Source organism: Xyrauchen texanus, chromosome 3 (assembly GCF_025860055.1).
Source record: "Xyrauchen texanus isolate HMW12.3.18 chromosome 3, RBS_HiC_50CHRs, whole genome shotgun sequence".
Lineage (NCBI taxonomy): Eukaryota > Metazoa > Chordata > Actinopteri > Cypriniformes > Catostomidae > Xyrauchen > Xyrauchen texanus.
This window is the reverse complement of record NC_068278.1, coordinates 11101590-11119984: the sequence shown is the minus strand read 5'-3', so window position 1 is coordinate 11119984 and position 18395 is coordinate 11101590. Positions and strand designations below refer to the sequence as shown.

Genomic DNA, 18395 nt, shown 5'->3' with positions numbered 1-18395 from the left:
ATGTTTAAAACATCCTGGGACAATACTATTTTCTAGGGAAGAATTTATAATTATTTGTATACTCGGACCGATAGTTGCAAAAGTTGTTTTTAAAATATTACATGGAACAATATCATGTGGAGAGGCAGTGGGCCTCATATCACTAACCATATATCGGAGAGAGAGACATGCTGAAAACCAGAGAAAATAGCAGAACCAGTTACCGAATTAAATACAATACCTGATGGAGTATTGGTGAAAGACGAGCGAATGGTATTAATTTTCTCTTGGAAAAAAGTCATGAATTTGTCACAGATCGCCCTAGAGGGAGCAGCATTATAATGACAGTTTGGATTTATTGCCAAATTTTTGATCTATTAGAATCTATTATGTGTATTAATTAAATGAAAGGTAATTCGTTCTCGCCAACTTGGAGGCATTCTGAAAGATCTTTAAACAATCTTTATAAATCTCGCAAGAGACAGTAAGGTGACCTTTCTTCCATTTCCTCTCAGCTCTACGGCTGGTATGCCTCAAAGACCGGGTATGTTCAATTTTTTGTTTTTGATTGTTTGTACTTCTGTAGGTCCATACAATGCAAGTGAATGGTGACTAACACTTTGAAGCTCCAAAAAGCATATATCAGGCACCATAAAATGAATCCACAATACTTCAGGGGTTAAATCTATGTTTTCAGAAGCAATATGATAGGTGTGGTTGAGAAAATTTTAATATTTCAGTACTTTTTGTATTATAAATTCTACACAGTAGGTGGCGATATGCACAAAGAATATGAATTGCCAAAATCAAAGAATGTGCCAACTAACCACAGAATCAATGTGCCAACCAACCCCACTCACATTCTTTTGATATATTATGTTAGCAGCTAGCATTGCTTATCACAGTAATATAAATCTACTATCAAAATATAGCTGATACCCATCACTATTAAGTATTACCTAAAATATTTCTTGTTATTATTTCTGCAAGATTTTATCAGATGAGATCAAGTTTTGTTTTGACAGATAAAATGAAAAGTTGCCTTCACAATAACAGATTTTAACAGAATCAATCAGTGTATGTCAAGTGAACATTTAGATGTTATTCTTCTTTGAAAATAATTTCAAAATTACCAGAAATAAACTCTGTGCCAATCAACCCATGTAGCAAACCAAGCCCAGTCTCCCTATCATGGTATTACCATCTGATAGCATCACCAAAGAAAAAAAAATCTATTTACTAAAAGTAACAGTATTGGTATCAACGATATTGAACTTGAAATTTTTGGTATCGGATTGAAAAGAAAATAAGTAGTATCGCCCATTCCTATTAAACAGATTAACAGTTATAATATTACCTGGCATTCTGGACCGTGTTCTCCTCACACACGTGTTGTGCAGGCACCTGCCTCCAGATCTCTGCCTCTTTCACCATTGCCTCAGCATCCATCAGTCCAAACCCATAAAGGTGACTAACTGCACAAAAGCCAATGATGATACACTGTACAAGACATTGGCCACCAAGCAGCCAAATGAGAACACACTCTATTGCCTGAGAGCATTGCATTGAGTGCATACTGAGTAATGGCTGTGTCCCACTGCACCACCAGTCAATGACTTCACAGGCAGCGGTTTCCAAATGAAGGCACCTCGTAAGGATGCTGGTTTTGGACAGCCTTCCAAGGCACCATAACGTTACGCATAATGATCTAAAACTATTTCAAGTGAGCTTTAGACATAACCAAGCAAATATTTAGAAACTACAATGTTTATTTTTCGCTAGTAATTGAGTCATAAGTTGAAAATATTTGGTAACACTTTATTTTGATGTCCCAAGTAGATATTTAACTGACTTATGGCTTATGGCTTGCTATAGCTAGTTAACAGTGTTTCAACAAACATTGAGTAGACTTTCAGTAGCCTGTATATAGATCTCTATTAGTGACCTACTTACATTATTGTTGAGAAAATCAGTTCATTAAAAGTACATTAATAAAGTTATATATATAGGCTACTGAAAATCTACTGAATGTTTGTTGAAACACTGTTTACTAGCTATAGCAAGCCAGTAGATACGCTGTAATTTTGCTGCTGTTATACAGGCTATTGATAGTCTACAACTGGAAACATTTTGTCTATCATCCAGACAAATTTGTCTTATTATTTTCAACACACTATGATTTGGAATACACAGCAAATCTACTCTTTCATACTATTTAGGATGTAGGGTATTCAAATTGTGATACAGTGAATACAAATATTCTGAATGGGCAAGTCAGTACAGTATGCAACTGATGATACACATATTAAACTGGCTTCACTTTATGTTCTTGGATCAACTTGGAAGTGTATTTGTGGTTTAGGAATATTTCACACAGCTGTTACACACAGTAAATATGTGTTAAATAATACAAAACCAGTGATGTTTAGACAATAAGATTATATTTTTGTCTACCATCATATCCAGCTCCATTGCTCTGCCAGTCAGGGGCGCTCAGGTGACCACGGCGTGATGTTTTCACTATGATGTGCTGAACATCCCTCCAGGTCAGAGATGGACTTGGGACAAATTACAAATGTCAAAGAAATACGTTTATTTATCACATGCTCGGCAGGGGTGGCAGAAAAAGCTTTATCCTACAATCTATGTTGCTCAATATGTTGGAGTGAGCAGGACAGCAGTAGCTGCAGCCACACCATAGTTGTAGAGAAAGTCCCTTTGGAGCAACCCAGGATAAAAAGCCAAAGTTTTATGGCTTTTCATGTTTGTTTTGTCTGTCATGTCTTCTAGTTCCACAATTTCACACAATTCACTTTTAGCAGATATACACATTTAAACTTGACAGTCTCTTTTGGGACCAAAAATATTGATGACTCACACTGCACTAAGTAATTTTGTCCAATCAAATGATCTCTAGAATGTAATGTCCCTCCCACTGATACCACCTACTTTTACAAGCTATAGCAAGTAGCAATTCATGTCCATAGAGTAAGAATTTATAATTCATTTCAAACATCAAATTCTATCATAAACGTTTTCACGCTGGGGTCAGACTCTTTGGTCTGTGTGTGTGTACAGTGTTGTCTATACTTGTGAGGGCCAAATGCCATCGCTAATAAAGTAAACAAGATTGTGATAATATAGTAATACAGAGAAAAAAAATACATTTTAGATATCCTCACTAGAAAAAAAGGCTCAAAATTGGTCAAATGATGCTGACCTTTACATCTAGTAAAGATTCATATAGCCTGATAAGAAAACAATAGAAGTCTATGAGGTGTCCTCACCAATATAGTAAAAATGCATTTATTGATTTCCTTTGAAAATGTATCTTTTTATTTTGTCTGGCGAGTAAAACTGACCCGAGCATGATAAGTTTCGCTCTGTTTGATAAAAACATCAAGACAAATCAAATCTTGTCCACATTTTTCATGGGTGTTCAAATGGCAAGTGTAGGAAAAGTCACAAACCATGTACCAGAAATGGGTCTAAAACAACCCTAACAGTGATTAGGGGTTAAGTGTAATTTCCCTGCAGCTCCATAGTGATAAGTCACATGGCTTTTACTGCTTCAAAAACATCTGTGCCCAGAGCTTGAGTGTCCTTGAGCAAAGATACCACTCTTGAAAACACAAAGATTTCTCCTGGTATTATAGACATCCTTGGTCTGTACCTGCAACTTCTTGAGCTCCAGGCCAGGTATTTACCAACAAGGTTGCACTACCACAAAAATCCTAAAATTGGATTTGAACTACAGTAGCCATACAATGTTATTTGATTTGGTATTCCTATTCCTGGCTGAAATCTGAAACAACAGAAGTGGCCAAGACGTATCTCAAAGTTTTGAAATTAGGATAGATGAAGAACTGAAAACTAATGGAAAGAGTAACAGTTTTCAATCCGCTGTCAGTTGAGCCAGGATAAATGTTTTACACTTGCCAGGTAATGCTGGCAGACCTCCAGACCAGAAGCGTTTGCCAGATCTAAGGGATAGATGATCACAACTAGCTTTTAACACACATTGAACAAATTAACCATAATTTACTGCTTACTTTGCCTCCAGTGTGAGGGCAATGATTCCTGCAGCCATGGGTGCCGAAGCTGAGGTGCCCGAGTGCTCATTAGTGCAACGCTGTCTCAAATCTGTCGTCATCTGAAAACATAAACATATGCTGATAATTTTTAAATTTGGGGAACTTTTCTGTCCCCTAGTTCGATTAAACAAATGATAGTTTTAAAGGATAGATTATAAAAGCTTGAAACTACAGTAGCTTAACACTGATATGAGCCCCTACCCAGTCTTTTTATCTTCCCTATAATAAATAATGGAAGATCTACTTCGCACATTTTCCCAAGAACTAAAACAAATCACATGTTCAATTTGCACATGCTCAATATTTATGAGTATAATAAAAAAAATGTATAACAAAGAATTTCTTATAATAATGCTGTCAGTGTCAGTATTTAATTGTTAAAAAATGTCAATTGATTGGGCTCTAACTTGTTGTGTCAGCAAGTCCAAGGCTTATCCATGTTTACCCCAAAAACTGAAAAATGTCATTACCGTCACACATTCTAACAAAATCTATTTAAAGGTAGATCAAGACCATGACCAGATGTGCCTTCCAGGACATGTGATACATTTTTTACTCCAGATAAAACGTAATATGCAGAAGTTTAATATTTTTCAGATTTCAAGTAGTCAAAAGTGCCCATAATTGAATCACTCACAATGCCCAAGCTATGGCTGTCTCCACTGCTGTAGGTGGTAGTGAGTGTGGAGGCACACTCCTCCAGGTACCACGGCTTTCGACCACTCCTAGTGGTGCTCCCCACAGAGATGGTGTAAATGCTATTGGTGTAACCATCACATGAGCAGTGGTCTTGTCTCTGTCCCCCATTACCTGAAGCCCACACAAAGATGGAGCCAAGCCCCTTTCTACCCTGAGGAGTAAAGAGGAGCAAAAAACACTTCCTGAAGTGATCATTCTTGCTTGTTTGGATTTTTTCTTGAAACATTTATGTGAGGATTGCAACAAACAATTACTGTATTAAATTGACCTGCATCATAGGAATAAAAAAGGAGGTAATTAGCATGATACAGGATGCAACAAAAATGGGTTTGGTTAGTGACTCTAATTTGGTTAGAATAGATGTTTCTTTGCAACATCGAATGTCCACTTTTCACTTGCCTTGGTTGTGGAAGTACACTCAGTAAGCACTTTATTACGAACACCTGTATGTCAGCAGTGCAATCCATAAAATCATCAGATACAGGTCAGGAGCTTGGGTTAATGTTCACTATGGGGAAAAATGTGATCTCAGTGATTTTGACCGTGGCATGATTGTTGGTGCCAAACGGGCTGGTTTGAGTAACTGCTGATCTCCTGGGATTTTCACACACAACAGTCTCTAGAGTTTACTTAGAAGGGTGCCAAAAACAACAACAAAAAACATCCAGTGAATGGCAGTTCTGTGGATGGAAATGCCTTGTTGATGAATGAGGTCAACAACTGGTTTGAGCTGACAGATAGGCTACGGTAACTCAGATAACCACTCTGTACTGAACAGAATAGCATTTCAGAATGCACAACATGTCGAACCTTGAGTTGGATATATCATCAATCATCACTTGAATGCCACAGCCTATTTGAGTATTGTTGCTGACCATATGCATCCTTTGATGGCCACAATTTACCCATCTTCTAATGGCTACTTCCAGCATCATAATGCACAGTGTCACAAAGCAAAAATCATCTCAAACTGGTTTCATGAACATGACAATGAGTTCACTATTCTTCAGGGGCCTTCCCAGTCATCGGATCTGAATCTAATAGAACACCTTTAGGATGTGGTAGAACGGGAGATTTGCAGCATGAATGTGCAGTTGACAATTGTCAACATGGACCAGAACCTCAAATAATTGTTTCCAACATCTTGTGGAATCCATGAAACAAAGAATTGAGGCTATTTTGAAAGCAATGGGAGGCCCTAACCAGTATTAGTATAGTATTCCTAATAAAGTGCCCAGTGAGTGTATTTTTCCTATTCATTTTGTCAATAGGCATTTCAAAAGTTCTCAAAGTGCTCCAAGCCTCGAACCAAACCAACCAAGTTTGAGTCTAGTAGTTTGGTATTGGCCATTACCTGGGTCTTGGAGGGTCTCACCCAATGGTGCATACAGGACACACACTTACTTTGTGGATGCCGTTCTCCAAAGCGAGTCGGGCAAGGGGTCCAGGTCCTTCTACTGTCCTGCCATCATCATCTGGCCCCCAGCTGGAGCTGTAGATGTCAATGTACTGCTGCCTCAGACTCAGCGATTGAGCTTCCAACATATCAGTCATATCACCATCCAACATACGCACACCTACACATCCAGGGAGATGGGATTTGGAAATATTATACAGCTCCATATCCCATAATGCATTTTTTAGCATATCCTTCTTGACTCGATATTTGATTGGACTTCCAAGTGTTAAGCATTTTTTAAGGAAAATGGATGAAAATGACCAATTTTATTTTTGAGATCGCAACTGAACACCACTCTTTGAATTAAACATGCAACATAATAAGGTCATGTGACACAACAATTTAGCACATTACTGTTTGAAATTATTATTGTTGTATACAGCATACTGTTTCATGTACTATCTTTTTAAATATTAGGCACTATACAGTATATTCAGTGCTTCTATAATGATGCACATACAAAAACATAAACACTCCTGAGAACCTACCACCAATTTTTGCATTGTAGGCAATTCCGACTATGCAGAGGGAATTGTTTGCATAGGCAGCCACCACACCAGCACATCTCGTCCCGTGTCTTTAGTGAGAAAAGAAAGAAAGGAAAATCATTGACATGTGGGTTTAAAAGTTTGCAGATGTAGAAAAGTAAAGACTGTTGTGGGTCAGTGAAAATGGACTGACTTATTTTCATTGGTGGCATCGTAACGTGGTGTGGGATCCGGGTCATTGCCGTTAACATCATAGCTGGCTCGTGCATCCTTATGTAGATAGAATGAAACATTAATAACATATCTGTTAGCATACTTACAACAGAACTGCACAGTTTGCATATCTTACTCACAATATTGAATAATCAAATTTAGTAAACACTCCAGTATGATTTATCAGACCATTATTAACCATTTTGAGATTATTTAATTGTTCAGTAACATGACATGAGTTTTTCCTGATGTCATTTCCAAAATGTATAATCAGGAATGTAAATGGATTATACACATATATTTTATTTTAGAATTGTTTTTTTTATACATTTTAATAAATATTTTGTCAACAAACAAAAAAAAATACCCTTTACACATGTTGGTGGTCATGGGCAAGTGTGTTGGACACACTTACAGTAGTGTCATACAAAAATAGAAAAAGTCCTGCACATATAGCTTGAGAAAAATTGCTGAAATTAACATTTACTCTACAAAATATTTGCAAAAAAAGAATCCAGCCCAGAACCCATGCAACTCGATCACTCTCATCTCACTCCAGTGGAAAGAAACCGGAGATTCAACAATAAGTTATGTCTGTACTGTGGCAATAATGGACACTTCATAGCTACCTGCTCCTTGAAGTCTACATGCCCCGTGGGCAGTTCCATCACAGCAGCTTTTGCAAGCAATGCCCCTTTATGCACAAGAGTAAATGTGTCCTCTGCTTATATGTCCATCACAGTCACCACAGTCCTTGACTCAAGAGCTGCTGAGAACTTCATCGAAGACAACCTCTGCCGCAAAGGTCCCCTATTACACCGACCTCCCCATTCACTCTGTGACTGGAGACCCACTGGGCAAAGGATACATCTGTCACCATACCACCTCACTGACCCTACAGGTGGGCTTCATGCATCTTGAGGAGATTGAGTTTATGGTTATGGAGGGCTCAACTGTGGACATCGTTCTGGGTCATCCTTGGCTATGTGATCACTTCCCTGTCCTTTATTTGAAAACCGGTGAAATCTTGTGATGGGGAAGAACTGCTTCAAAACCTGTCTTCGCCCAGTACTCCGTCATCTAGATCAAAGAGGAGAAGCCCTGTCTACCTCCAAGCCCATAAATGTCTTCTCTACCACCATCGAAGCCCAGCCAATGACGGTCCACTGAACATGCCAACCTGCAATCAACAGTATCTTGCGTCTTCTGCCCCAAGAAAGCTTCCCAACTTCTTCTGCACCGCCTATGGGATTGTGCCATCATTGTGCCATCTACCCAGTGCACCATTGCCCAGAGGAAGGATTTACCCTTTGTCACTCCCGGAACCAAGGGCCATGGAGGGATAAATCCAGGAAGCTCTAGCTCAAGGTTATATCTGCACATCCACTTCCCCTGCCGCTTCCAGCTTCTTCTCGTACAAAAGAAGGATGGAGGCTCCACCTGAATGTCCAGAGGGCAGACACTATCTTTCTGCCACACTTCGGGCCTTGCTCCTCAAATCTGTTCACTCCTCCCTGTGCACTGGTCACCCTGGTATTCATCAGACCCTCTCACTCCTCCGGTCCATATATTGGTGGCCTCGAATGTCCCAAGACATACAGCGCTTCATCCTAGGATGTCCTGATTGTGCCATCATTAAATCTCCTCGCCACTTACCAGCCGGAAAACTCCTCCCACTGTCCGTACCCCCAAAGTCCATGGTCACACTTGAGAGCTGATTTCATCACCGATCTGCCAGAGTCAGAAGTTAATACCTGTGTCTTAGTTGCTTAGTTGTGGATAGATTCTCCATGGCTTGCCGGCTAATTCCCCTGAAACAACTACCTACCACCATGTAGACTGCCAAACTACTATTTCATCATGTATTCAGAAACTTTGGACTACCCGAGGATATAGTGTCTGATAGAGGCCTGCAATTAATCTCACAGGTATGGCGCAACTTCTTCTCATTTCTAAGTGTCACTGTGAGTCTGTCTTCAGGTTACATCCACAGAAAACAGGCAGATGGAGAGGAAGATCCAGGAAATTGTCTGCTTCCTGAGGACTTACTGCCACACCAACCATCACAGCTGGAGCCGGTTTTTGCCCTGGGCCGAGTATGCACAGATCTCCCTCCGGCAGGCGGCAACTGGCCTTACCCCCTTCCAGTGCATACTCTGCTTTCAAACACCCCAGTTTCCCTAGGCAGGGGATCCATCAGAGGTAGGGGCAGTACAGCGCCAGAAGAGCCAGACCGATATCAGGAGGTCAACACTCCCACCTTACAAACAAGTTAAGACAGAAGGTCTGGCTCTCAACCAGAGACATCTGGCTACGTCTACCATGAAAGTCCCCATTTTATTGGCTCTTTTCCCATAGTTAAACAAATAAACCCTGTAACCTACCTTCTAAAACCCCTTAGCACTTACCGTATGCACCCCAGTTTTCATGTCTCCCTTTTAAAACCTTACTGACCCTCATTGTCTGATTTCTACACAGAGTCTGGTGCTGCTGACGGCCCTCCACTGCCGCTTCTCCTAGATGATGGGTTGGCCTACATTGTCAATGACATACTCGACTCCCAACAGCACGGTAGGTGCCTCGAATACCTGGTGGATTGGGAGGGTTATGGCCACGAGGAAAGGTTGTGGGTTGCTAGGGAAGACATCCTCGACCCTGCACTGGTCACCAATTTCCACGCTTCACATCCCAACCGCCCAGTACCTCAGGGTAGAGGTAGACCCAGACGTCAGGACCCGCAGGAACAGTTCGTGTTGGAGGTGGTACTGTTCTTTCCCTCACTGTATATCACCCGCTGTCACTCACCCGAGTTTAAACCACATGTACCTGCAGCTACTCACCTGTTTGAAAATGACCTGTTCAACTACGAGCACATGACTTTGAAAATGCTTTGGATATACTTACCTGCTACACTATTTATGCACATGACTCACCTGTGATCCTGTTTGATGTTGAAGTTGCCAGTTTGAGTACATGATGTGACTTACCTGTGATCCTGTTTGATATTGAAGTTACCAGTTTGAGCACATGATGTGACGTACCTTTGATCCTGTTTGATGTTGAAGTTACCTGTTTGGGCACCTGTTAGTTTAGTAATCTACTCATGTAGATTGGTGCCTTCTCCTTTGGTTCCCTGTCTGATCCTAGACTGTCTCCAAAGATAGTGTACTAAACCTGAACACTTACCTTGCCTGCTTACCTGCCTTTTTCAGTGTCCTGTTCAATAAAATCCCACAATTGGGTTCATCTCCAGCGTCAGGGTCTGCTTATCATTACACTATGACAGTGTGCTTTTAATTTTGTATGTTTTAAATATCATGTACAAAAGATTTTCGTTTAATTTCAGCCATTTTGTATACATCTAATTTGCAACTGAATATCAATCGACAGCTAAATGTCAACACAACACTTCATATTTATTTCCACTGATTACATGAGGGAAATCAAATCATTTGATTTGATTTTAGATAATATTATGTGATATCTAGTATGTGAATTATATGTAGTATATCAGCATTATATTGGCCACATACTTTCTAAATATTGGTATCAGCTTAAGAGACTACTCAAAACTCACCGGAGAAGTCTTAAAGGGATAATTCACCCAAAAATGACAAATTTACTCACCCTCATGCCACCACAGATGCATATGACCTTCTTCTGTTGAACACAAACAACGATTTTTAGAAGAGTATCTCAGCTCTGTAAGTCCATACAATGCAAGTGAATGATGACCCAAACTTTAATGCTTCAAAAAAGCACATAAATGCAGCATAAAAGTAATCCATAAGACTCCAGTGGTTAAATTCATATATTCTGAAACTATATGATATGTGTGGGTGAGAAACAGAATAACATTTAAGTCCTATTTTTCTTTAAATCTCTACCTCTGACCAGCCCCTACCAGTAGTTGGCGATATGCACAAAGAACGCAAATTGCCAAAAAACAGAAAGATTCAGAATGTAAAAGTGAATGTGAAAGTGCACATTTATAGTAAATAGGTCTTAAATGTCTGTCTGTTTCCAGGGGCGTAGCCACCCCCCCCCCCCCATTATTTATACCATGATCAATGGAAACATGTAGATGCTTCACGCTGCAACTCCCTCCTAACACCCCTACCCACCCAAATTTTAAGCCAAATCTACACCCTTGTCTGTTTCTCACCCACACATATCATCACTTCATAAGACAAGGATTTAACCACTGGAGTCTTTTGGAGCTTCAAAGTTTTTGTCACCATCCAGCATTATATGGACCTATAGAGCTGAATTTGTTTTATTTTTTTATCTTCATTTGTGTTCTGCAGAAGAAAGAAAGTCATACACATCTTGGATGGCATGAGGGTGAGTAAATGATGAGAGAATTTTAATTTTGGGGTGAACTACCCGTTTAAGCAGATACTATACAATAAATAAACTTCAATTGGTTCAAAATGCAGCAGCCAGAGTGCTAACGAGAACCAAGAAATATGATCATATTAGCCCCATTTTATCATCGTTAAGTCAAGTCATGTCAAGTGGTTTTTATTGTCATTTCAACCATATACAGTTAGTACAGTACACAGCGAAACGAGACAACGTTCCTCCAGGACCATGGTGCTACATAAAAACAACATAGGACAAACACAGAACCACATGAGTCTACACAACTAAATAAAATACCTATATATATATATATATATATATATATTGGCTACCTGTTAAATTCTGTATTAATTTTTTTATTCTGTTAACTACGTACAAAGCTTTGAGCGTACAAAGCGTACAAAGCTTTGAGCGTACAAAGCGTACAAAGCTTTGTCAAAATCCACAAAAGGAGGAAGATCCTTTTCATATTTGGCTCCTAAACTATGGAAAAGTCTCCCTAACACTGTTCGAGATGCAGACACACTCCCTCAGTTTAAGTCTAGACTAAAGACTCATCTATTTAGCCAGGCATACACCTAATTTATCCTCCAACCCACAATTAGGCTGCTTTAGTTTAGTCTGCCGGAAACAGAAACCAGAAACATTGATCATGATTTATAACTATGCAATAAATTTAATGGCAACTATGCTTATATTATTTTATTTGTTTCCCTGTCTCAACCTCAGGACTCCTATCCTGAGGTCACCAGAACCAGCTGGATTCAGCTCCTGCTTCGTGTTGGACTCAAACATCACTTCAGTTTATTACGATGGACTTCAGAGGATGAAATGATGCCAACTCCAACCATAAGACATGGGATACTTCATATGCCATTGTCTGAACCTTTGATTTAGGATGGACCACACCGAACCTCACCGAAATTACCGGCCAGGTTGAACTGTGGTTGAACTGTGTTTCACATCACTGATCTCTGCCTGCATCACCTCAGTCTATTGATGGACTACATGAAATGGAATGCATAGACTAACTATTGCCAACAAAAGCCTTCATCAGCCAATTAACAAGAACAATTGCATCTATGTTAACTTCTGCTGTTCTCATTTTTCACAGTGAGTCTGGTTTCTCCAAAGGTTAATGTTCTCCATTAACCAACATCTTATGGAGTTTTGTGTTCCTTGCCACAGTCTCCTTCAGCTTGCTCACTGGGGTTATTCATTTAATTACTTATTTTAAACACGATCAACAATCGTATTTTATCTAATTACACGATGATGATTCATCGACATTATAGACATTTCAGTTTTATCTTCTGTTAATGCCTGATCTTCCGTAAAGCTGCTTTGAAACGATGTGTGTTGTTAAAGGCGCTATACAAAAAAAATTTTACTTGACTTCTTTTTTTGTTTCATAAAATGATTAATTCTCAAATATTCTCAATATGTCAAAGCACTCACATAGTTCTGCTTCAGGTCTGGATGCTGTCTTTCTATGCCATCATCCAGAATGGAGACCACAACCCCTTTCCCTGTGTAATCTCTTCTCCATGCTGCCTTTATGTTCATGTCTGTCAAGCAGTTGTGATCACAGTGCTAAAGAACAATGGATAAATACAACACATCTGTTTTTCACAATATGTCACATACATCTTAGAACTATTTTATGAGCCCTACACTATTTTATTATGAAATAATAAGCTTATCATATAAATTATTTTGGAATGTGTATATCTACACAACATGATTGCATGTTCTTTTTTTTTAATTTTTTTTTTTTTAACTGCAGGCAATGTTTTATGTCCCAGAAGTAGATTTTTCTTCAAAATTAACTGAAAACTACTCTTCTTCTTTTTGTTAAATAAAGGTCAAATTAAAACTGCGTTGGATTTATGAAATGGGATGTGTAAAGAAAACAAATTTTAAAAAAATATCACTTGAATATCATATGAACATAATTTTTTTTTTATCCTGCATCATTTCCAATCAGCTATAATTGTATTAAATTATATATATATATATATATATACACAAGTTTGTAAATATTATTTAATTGGGACTATTCAGGCGGTAGCTATGAAATTAGCCTAAGAAAGACAAAAAAAAAAACATTTTATAAATAATATTAATATTAATAATAATAATAATAATTTCCAACACAGAGTGAATTTGAAGTATTACATACAAATTATATGTGATCGTGACATTTTAGGGGAAATGTACAAATGACAGAATCCTCCTTTGATACATGTGTATGAACTGTTGGACATTTGTTAGTAGACAAATTAAATAAACTAGTGTGTTGAAAAGGTGTTTTAAGGGAGTTTACTTTCTAAAGGGATGAAGGTGCCCTAAGTTGAAGAAAGACAATTGCTTTTGCACTTCTGTTTTGGTCATTTTAACACTGAGTCTTAATTGAATGGAAAACCCCTTAAAATAGCTGATTGTAACGTGTCATACTAACAATATACCACATGCTGTCCCACTTGGGGTCATTGAAGCTGGGAGTGTGGGTTTGGTCCATTGTGTCTGTCCTTTTTACTCTCTTCTGCACCATCTGTTGTTGGATCCACTCCACCTTTAACATTAGAACATATTGATAATGTTCTACTGCATACATAACATGCTTCACAAACCACAGTGAAGCAAATAAATAATCAAGCACAAGTAATTATTGCTGTATCTTTTAGCTTTTTGGCCAATTTAAAGATGCATCCATGTGGTTTGGGGTACAGCATGTTTTGGTTAGTGTGTGTGGTGTTTATAAGGTGGTGTAGTCTAACTTATTAACTATTTAGTGGCATCTCGGTAACGGGAGGTATATGATCCTTATACCTTGGTTTCTGTGGCAATGAGACTGTGGTTTCCTCTACATTTAACAGTGGACCGCTTGATGGTTCTGCTGTGCAGGAACTGGTAATGGTCCTCTAGCCCACCTATCTGCACACGGAGAAGAAGATCAACTTGTATTTTATAGAGACGCCACGACACAACCACTGCTCAACCATGACTGACAGAGATATAAATTATTTATCCATCCCTGACGTATGCCTTTGAAACAACAAAGGGGTTATCCTACACCGCCGATAGACTTACCATCAAAGGCAACCTGAGCTACCAGTGCACAACTCAGCTGAGTTTAAACTTTGGCTGTGGATTACACTTTGACACTCTGTGCCATGACATTATGATGTTGGCCAAAGTCGAACCAGATTTAACTGAAACTAAATAGTGCCCACAGCAGAGTTGATGTCTTGATCTTATGATCTTGGTCTTGTGACTTCACTTGTTCTTTGGATTATGTCTTGCTCTGCATCTGGTCCTCAAGCATTGTAGTCTTTGTCTGGGTCTTAAAAGGTCTGGTGTTGGTGTTGGTCTGAGTCTTAGTGGTTCTGGTATTGGTCTGTGTCCAGGGGGTCTGATATTGATCTGGGTCTAAAAGGTTCAACATTGGTCTGGGTCTTATGAGGGTGGGAGTAGGGGTGGGGAGGGTCTAACATTGGTCTGGGTATTACTCTGATAATGATATGGGTCTTAGTGGGTTTGGTATTGGTCTGGGTCCAAGGGGTCTGGTATTGGTCTGAGGCTAAAAGGTTAAAAATTGGTCTGGGTCTTATGGGGTCTGGTATTGGCTTGGGTCTTGGGGGGGGTCTAACATTGGTCTGGGTCTTTGTTGGTTTGATATTAGGCTGGATCTTAGTGGGTCTGGTATTGGTATGGGTTTTTCTGGGTCCTATGGGGGTCTAGTATTTATTTGGATTCTTAGGGAGCTGGTATTGGTTTGGGCCCTAAGGGGTCTAGCATTGTCTTAGTTGGTCTAGTATTGGTCTGGTTCCTAGGGTTCTGGGTCTTAGTGGGTCTGCCATTGGTTTAGATCTTAGTGGGTCTGAAATTGGTCTGGGTTCTAAGGGGTCTGGCATTGGTCCGAGTCTTTGTGGGTCTGATATTGGTCTAAGTCTGGTTTTAGTTTTGGTCTGGATCTTGGGGATGGGGGGAGGGGGGTATGTCTTAGTAGGTCTGGTATTGGTCTGTGTCTTGGGGGGTATGATGTTGGTCTGGGTCTAAGTGGGTCTGGTATAGATTTGGGCCTTTGTGAGTCTGGTATTGATCTGGGTCCTAGGGGGTCTGTTTTGGTTTGAGTCTTAGTGGGTCTGGTATTGGTCTGGGTCTTAGTGAGTCTGGGTCTTATTGTGTCTGGTGTTGGCCTGGGTTTTAGGAGGTCTGGTATTGTCTAAGTCTTAGTAGGTCTTTTATTGGTCTGGGTCCTAGGGGGGTTAGTAGTGGATTGGGGCTTAGTGGTTTTGGTATTGGTCTGGGTCCTAGGGGTCTGGTATTGGTCTGGGTCTTAATGGGTTGGGAATTGGCTTGGGACACAGGGGGTCTGTTACTGTCTTAGTCTTAGTGGGTCTGGTATAGGTCTGGGTCTTAAGGGGTCTGGGATTGGTCTGGTTCTTAGGGGTCTAATAGTAGTCTGGGTCTTAGGTTGTCTAGTATTGTTCTGAATCATAGTGGTACTGGTCTGGGTCTTTGGAGATCTGGTTTTGGTCTGAGTCTTAGTGGGTCTTGTATTGATCTGGGTCTTAATTGGTCTGAGTCATAGTGGAACCGGTAATAGTCTTGGTCTTAAGGGGTCTGGTATTGGTTTGGGTCTTGTGGGGGGTCTAATGTTTGACTGGGACTTAGGGGTTTTGGTATTGTTCAGAATCTTAATGGTACTGGCATTGGTATGGGTCTTGACTCTTGAACTTTGGTCCACAGTGGGCGATAGTTATCGTTACATTTATGTGGTTTTGAACACAGTTCAGCATCTTACGTCATACCATAGAAAACTTTTGCTCATCAAGACAAAGTAAAATAAAGTGTGATAATCATGCACTTACTGTAGCAGTCTTGCCCCATAGACTTCCATTGTTCATTGTAAATGTGTATATATACAGGCCTTTTTATTTATTTATTTAGTTTGTTGTGTTTAACCTGGAATATTTATTTAATTAAAACAAATTATATTAAGAAATCTCAATGAATCTCCTATTTCATTGAATCTCTGCATAGGTAAATACCATACTCTCTATATATACCAACAGTTGCTATATGTATTTGCGTAGTAAGTTTATTCACTTTTTTGTCTTGTAGGGAACACAGAAAGTGTGGCAGTTGGTTAACTAACTGAAGTAAGGTATAAGATCCCCATCAGGGTTAGGAGCTCAACTTGCATGGTTAAACATATTTATTATACAAGAGCCAGTGAACCAGAGACATGGACTTTGTAAGAACGAAGGACTAATTTGGAGAGAAAAAAATCAGGACAAGCAGTATTGAAGAATATAGTAACAAAAAACAAATAATAAGTTAAACAATTCTACAGCAAATCCACAAAAAAAGTACCCAAAAGTCACTGTGTTAGTACCCTTCTGAAGTACTTTAAAGTATCATGTAAATACCATTGTATATGAATATGGTAATAATTAGTAATAAAATAATATACCAATTTATATAATAACGGTACTGTTGTGGTGAAGAGATTTTAAATTCAACATGCTTACAGTACATTCATGAGGCCATTTTGACCCTTAAAATTTCATTGGTGTAACCCAATGGTTAATTCCATCATTTAAAATAGTTTCTTTGACCAGTTATTTTAGAAGTTACTACAGTACATGAAGCAAATTTAACTGGAAAACGATGCTATACAGTGTACATACCTGGCCCATATTCACAAATCCATATTTTTCTGCAAAAAGATCTGCAACATCAGCACCTCCAGTTATTTTAACCGCCCAACGGTTTGTGTATAATGCCATCTGGACACATTGGAGTCCAATCCCAAGGAAAAGGAAATATGGAAAAAGAGCTGCTGGTCTCATCGTCAGATGGTTATTATCTTCTCTTCATGCAGGACTATTTGACTCCTCATTGAACCGTTTTTATTAAAAAGCGACTTGGCATTGTTAACACTAGACTAGACTTGATGGTGGTAAATGATGGTAGAATAGTTCCTAAAGGGTCTAGTGTGACTGTGTGAGCTCCACTCCACTGTGATGGCTTCTCTGCATCTTTTGCTAGTGGCTCATCAGCTCCAATTACAGTGCTATCAGTTTCTACAGGTGCACTGTGTGCTCTTAAAGCAAACAGAAAATACTGTAAACACTGTATAATAGGCCTTACTGTCATTCATAACAATATGAAGTTAGACAATGCATGACCGATCACAATGTACACTGTAAAATGTTTTGTTTATGATTTAGTATCACACTGAATTTTTTTTATTTCAATGTATAACTCATTTTATTTATACTGTACTTATTTATTTACTAAATGTACTTTTTTATGAAATTAATTTCTCATTCATTCATATTATGATCTGAAATGATTTCAAACTTCAATGTCTATTTATTATTTAATATACTGATGTTATACATGCTTGATAACCACTGTGTGAATATGAACATGTTATAGACAAATATACTACCAGTCAAAAGTTTGGACACACTTGATGATGTGCCTCTTTATGATCTTAAAAACCTAAATCTTGAGTTTAAATGTTTTAAGGAAATTATATTTTGATATAAAGGTATGTAAAAAAATTATTATAATAAAAAATTTATTTTTATAGTTATTGGTATAGTTATGAAATATAGAAAATGAGAGGCAAATCACCAAAGCTGCTGTGACACCTATTGTATCCATTGGTTTTCTTCTTATTATTATTCTGGCTGGGAGTCTATGTGTCACGATTCCCTTGTTGTCTGCCCCGTGTTTCACTTGTCTTTGTCTAAAAAAACTACACTTCCCACAATTCCCGGTTCTCATCACTGCCATCATTGTTTGCACCTGTTTGTCGTTTGTGTTCCTCCTGTGTCTGTGTATATAAACCCTGTTTGTTCTCCACTCCTTGTCGTTCGTTAAATGTTGATAAATGTTGATGAATGTTGTACGTGTTCTGGATGTTATGGATGTTTCTCCCGTGTTTCGCTGTCCCTGTTTATGCTTTGTTTCCCCAGTCCGTGTTCCTTCAAGGTTTTCTTGTTTCTAATGTTTAAATTTTTGTTTATCCCCTCGTGGATGTTTTATTTGTTCCCAGTGTTTTGTTTTACTCAGTGT

The 18395-nt window shown here is 38.9% G+C and overlaps 1 protein-coding gene across 1 annotated transcript in view; it reads right to left on the bottom strand.

The window, feature by feature from the left end:
- pcsk5a (proprotein convertase subtilisin/kexin type 5a) overlaps positions 1-17158 on the bottom strand; it is a 42802-nt gene extending 25644 nt beyond the window's left edge. The window contains exons 1-11 of the mRNA XM_052096036.1: positions 16997-17158; positions 14130-14234; positions 13759-13872; positions 12756-12890; positions 6913-6989; positions 6720-6808; positions 6177-6349; positions 4711-4923; positions 4032-4132; positions 2434-2537; positions 1337-1454 (exon numbers count right to left, since the gene is read on the bottom strand). Of these exons, the coding sequence (XP_051951996.1) occupies positions 1337-1454; positions 2434-2537; positions 4032-4132; positions 4711-4923; positions 6177-6349; positions 6720-6808; positions 6913-6989; positions 12756-12890; positions 13759-13872; positions 14130-14234; positions 16997-17158 (1391 nt within the window). The remainder of the gene's footprint in view (positions 1-1336; positions 1455-2433; positions 2538-4031; positions 4133-4710; positions 4924-6176; positions 6350-6719; positions 6809-6912; positions 6990-12755; positions 12891-13758; positions 13873-14129; positions 14235-16996) is intronic.
- Between the last annotated feature and the right edge of the window lie 1237 nt (positions 17159-18395).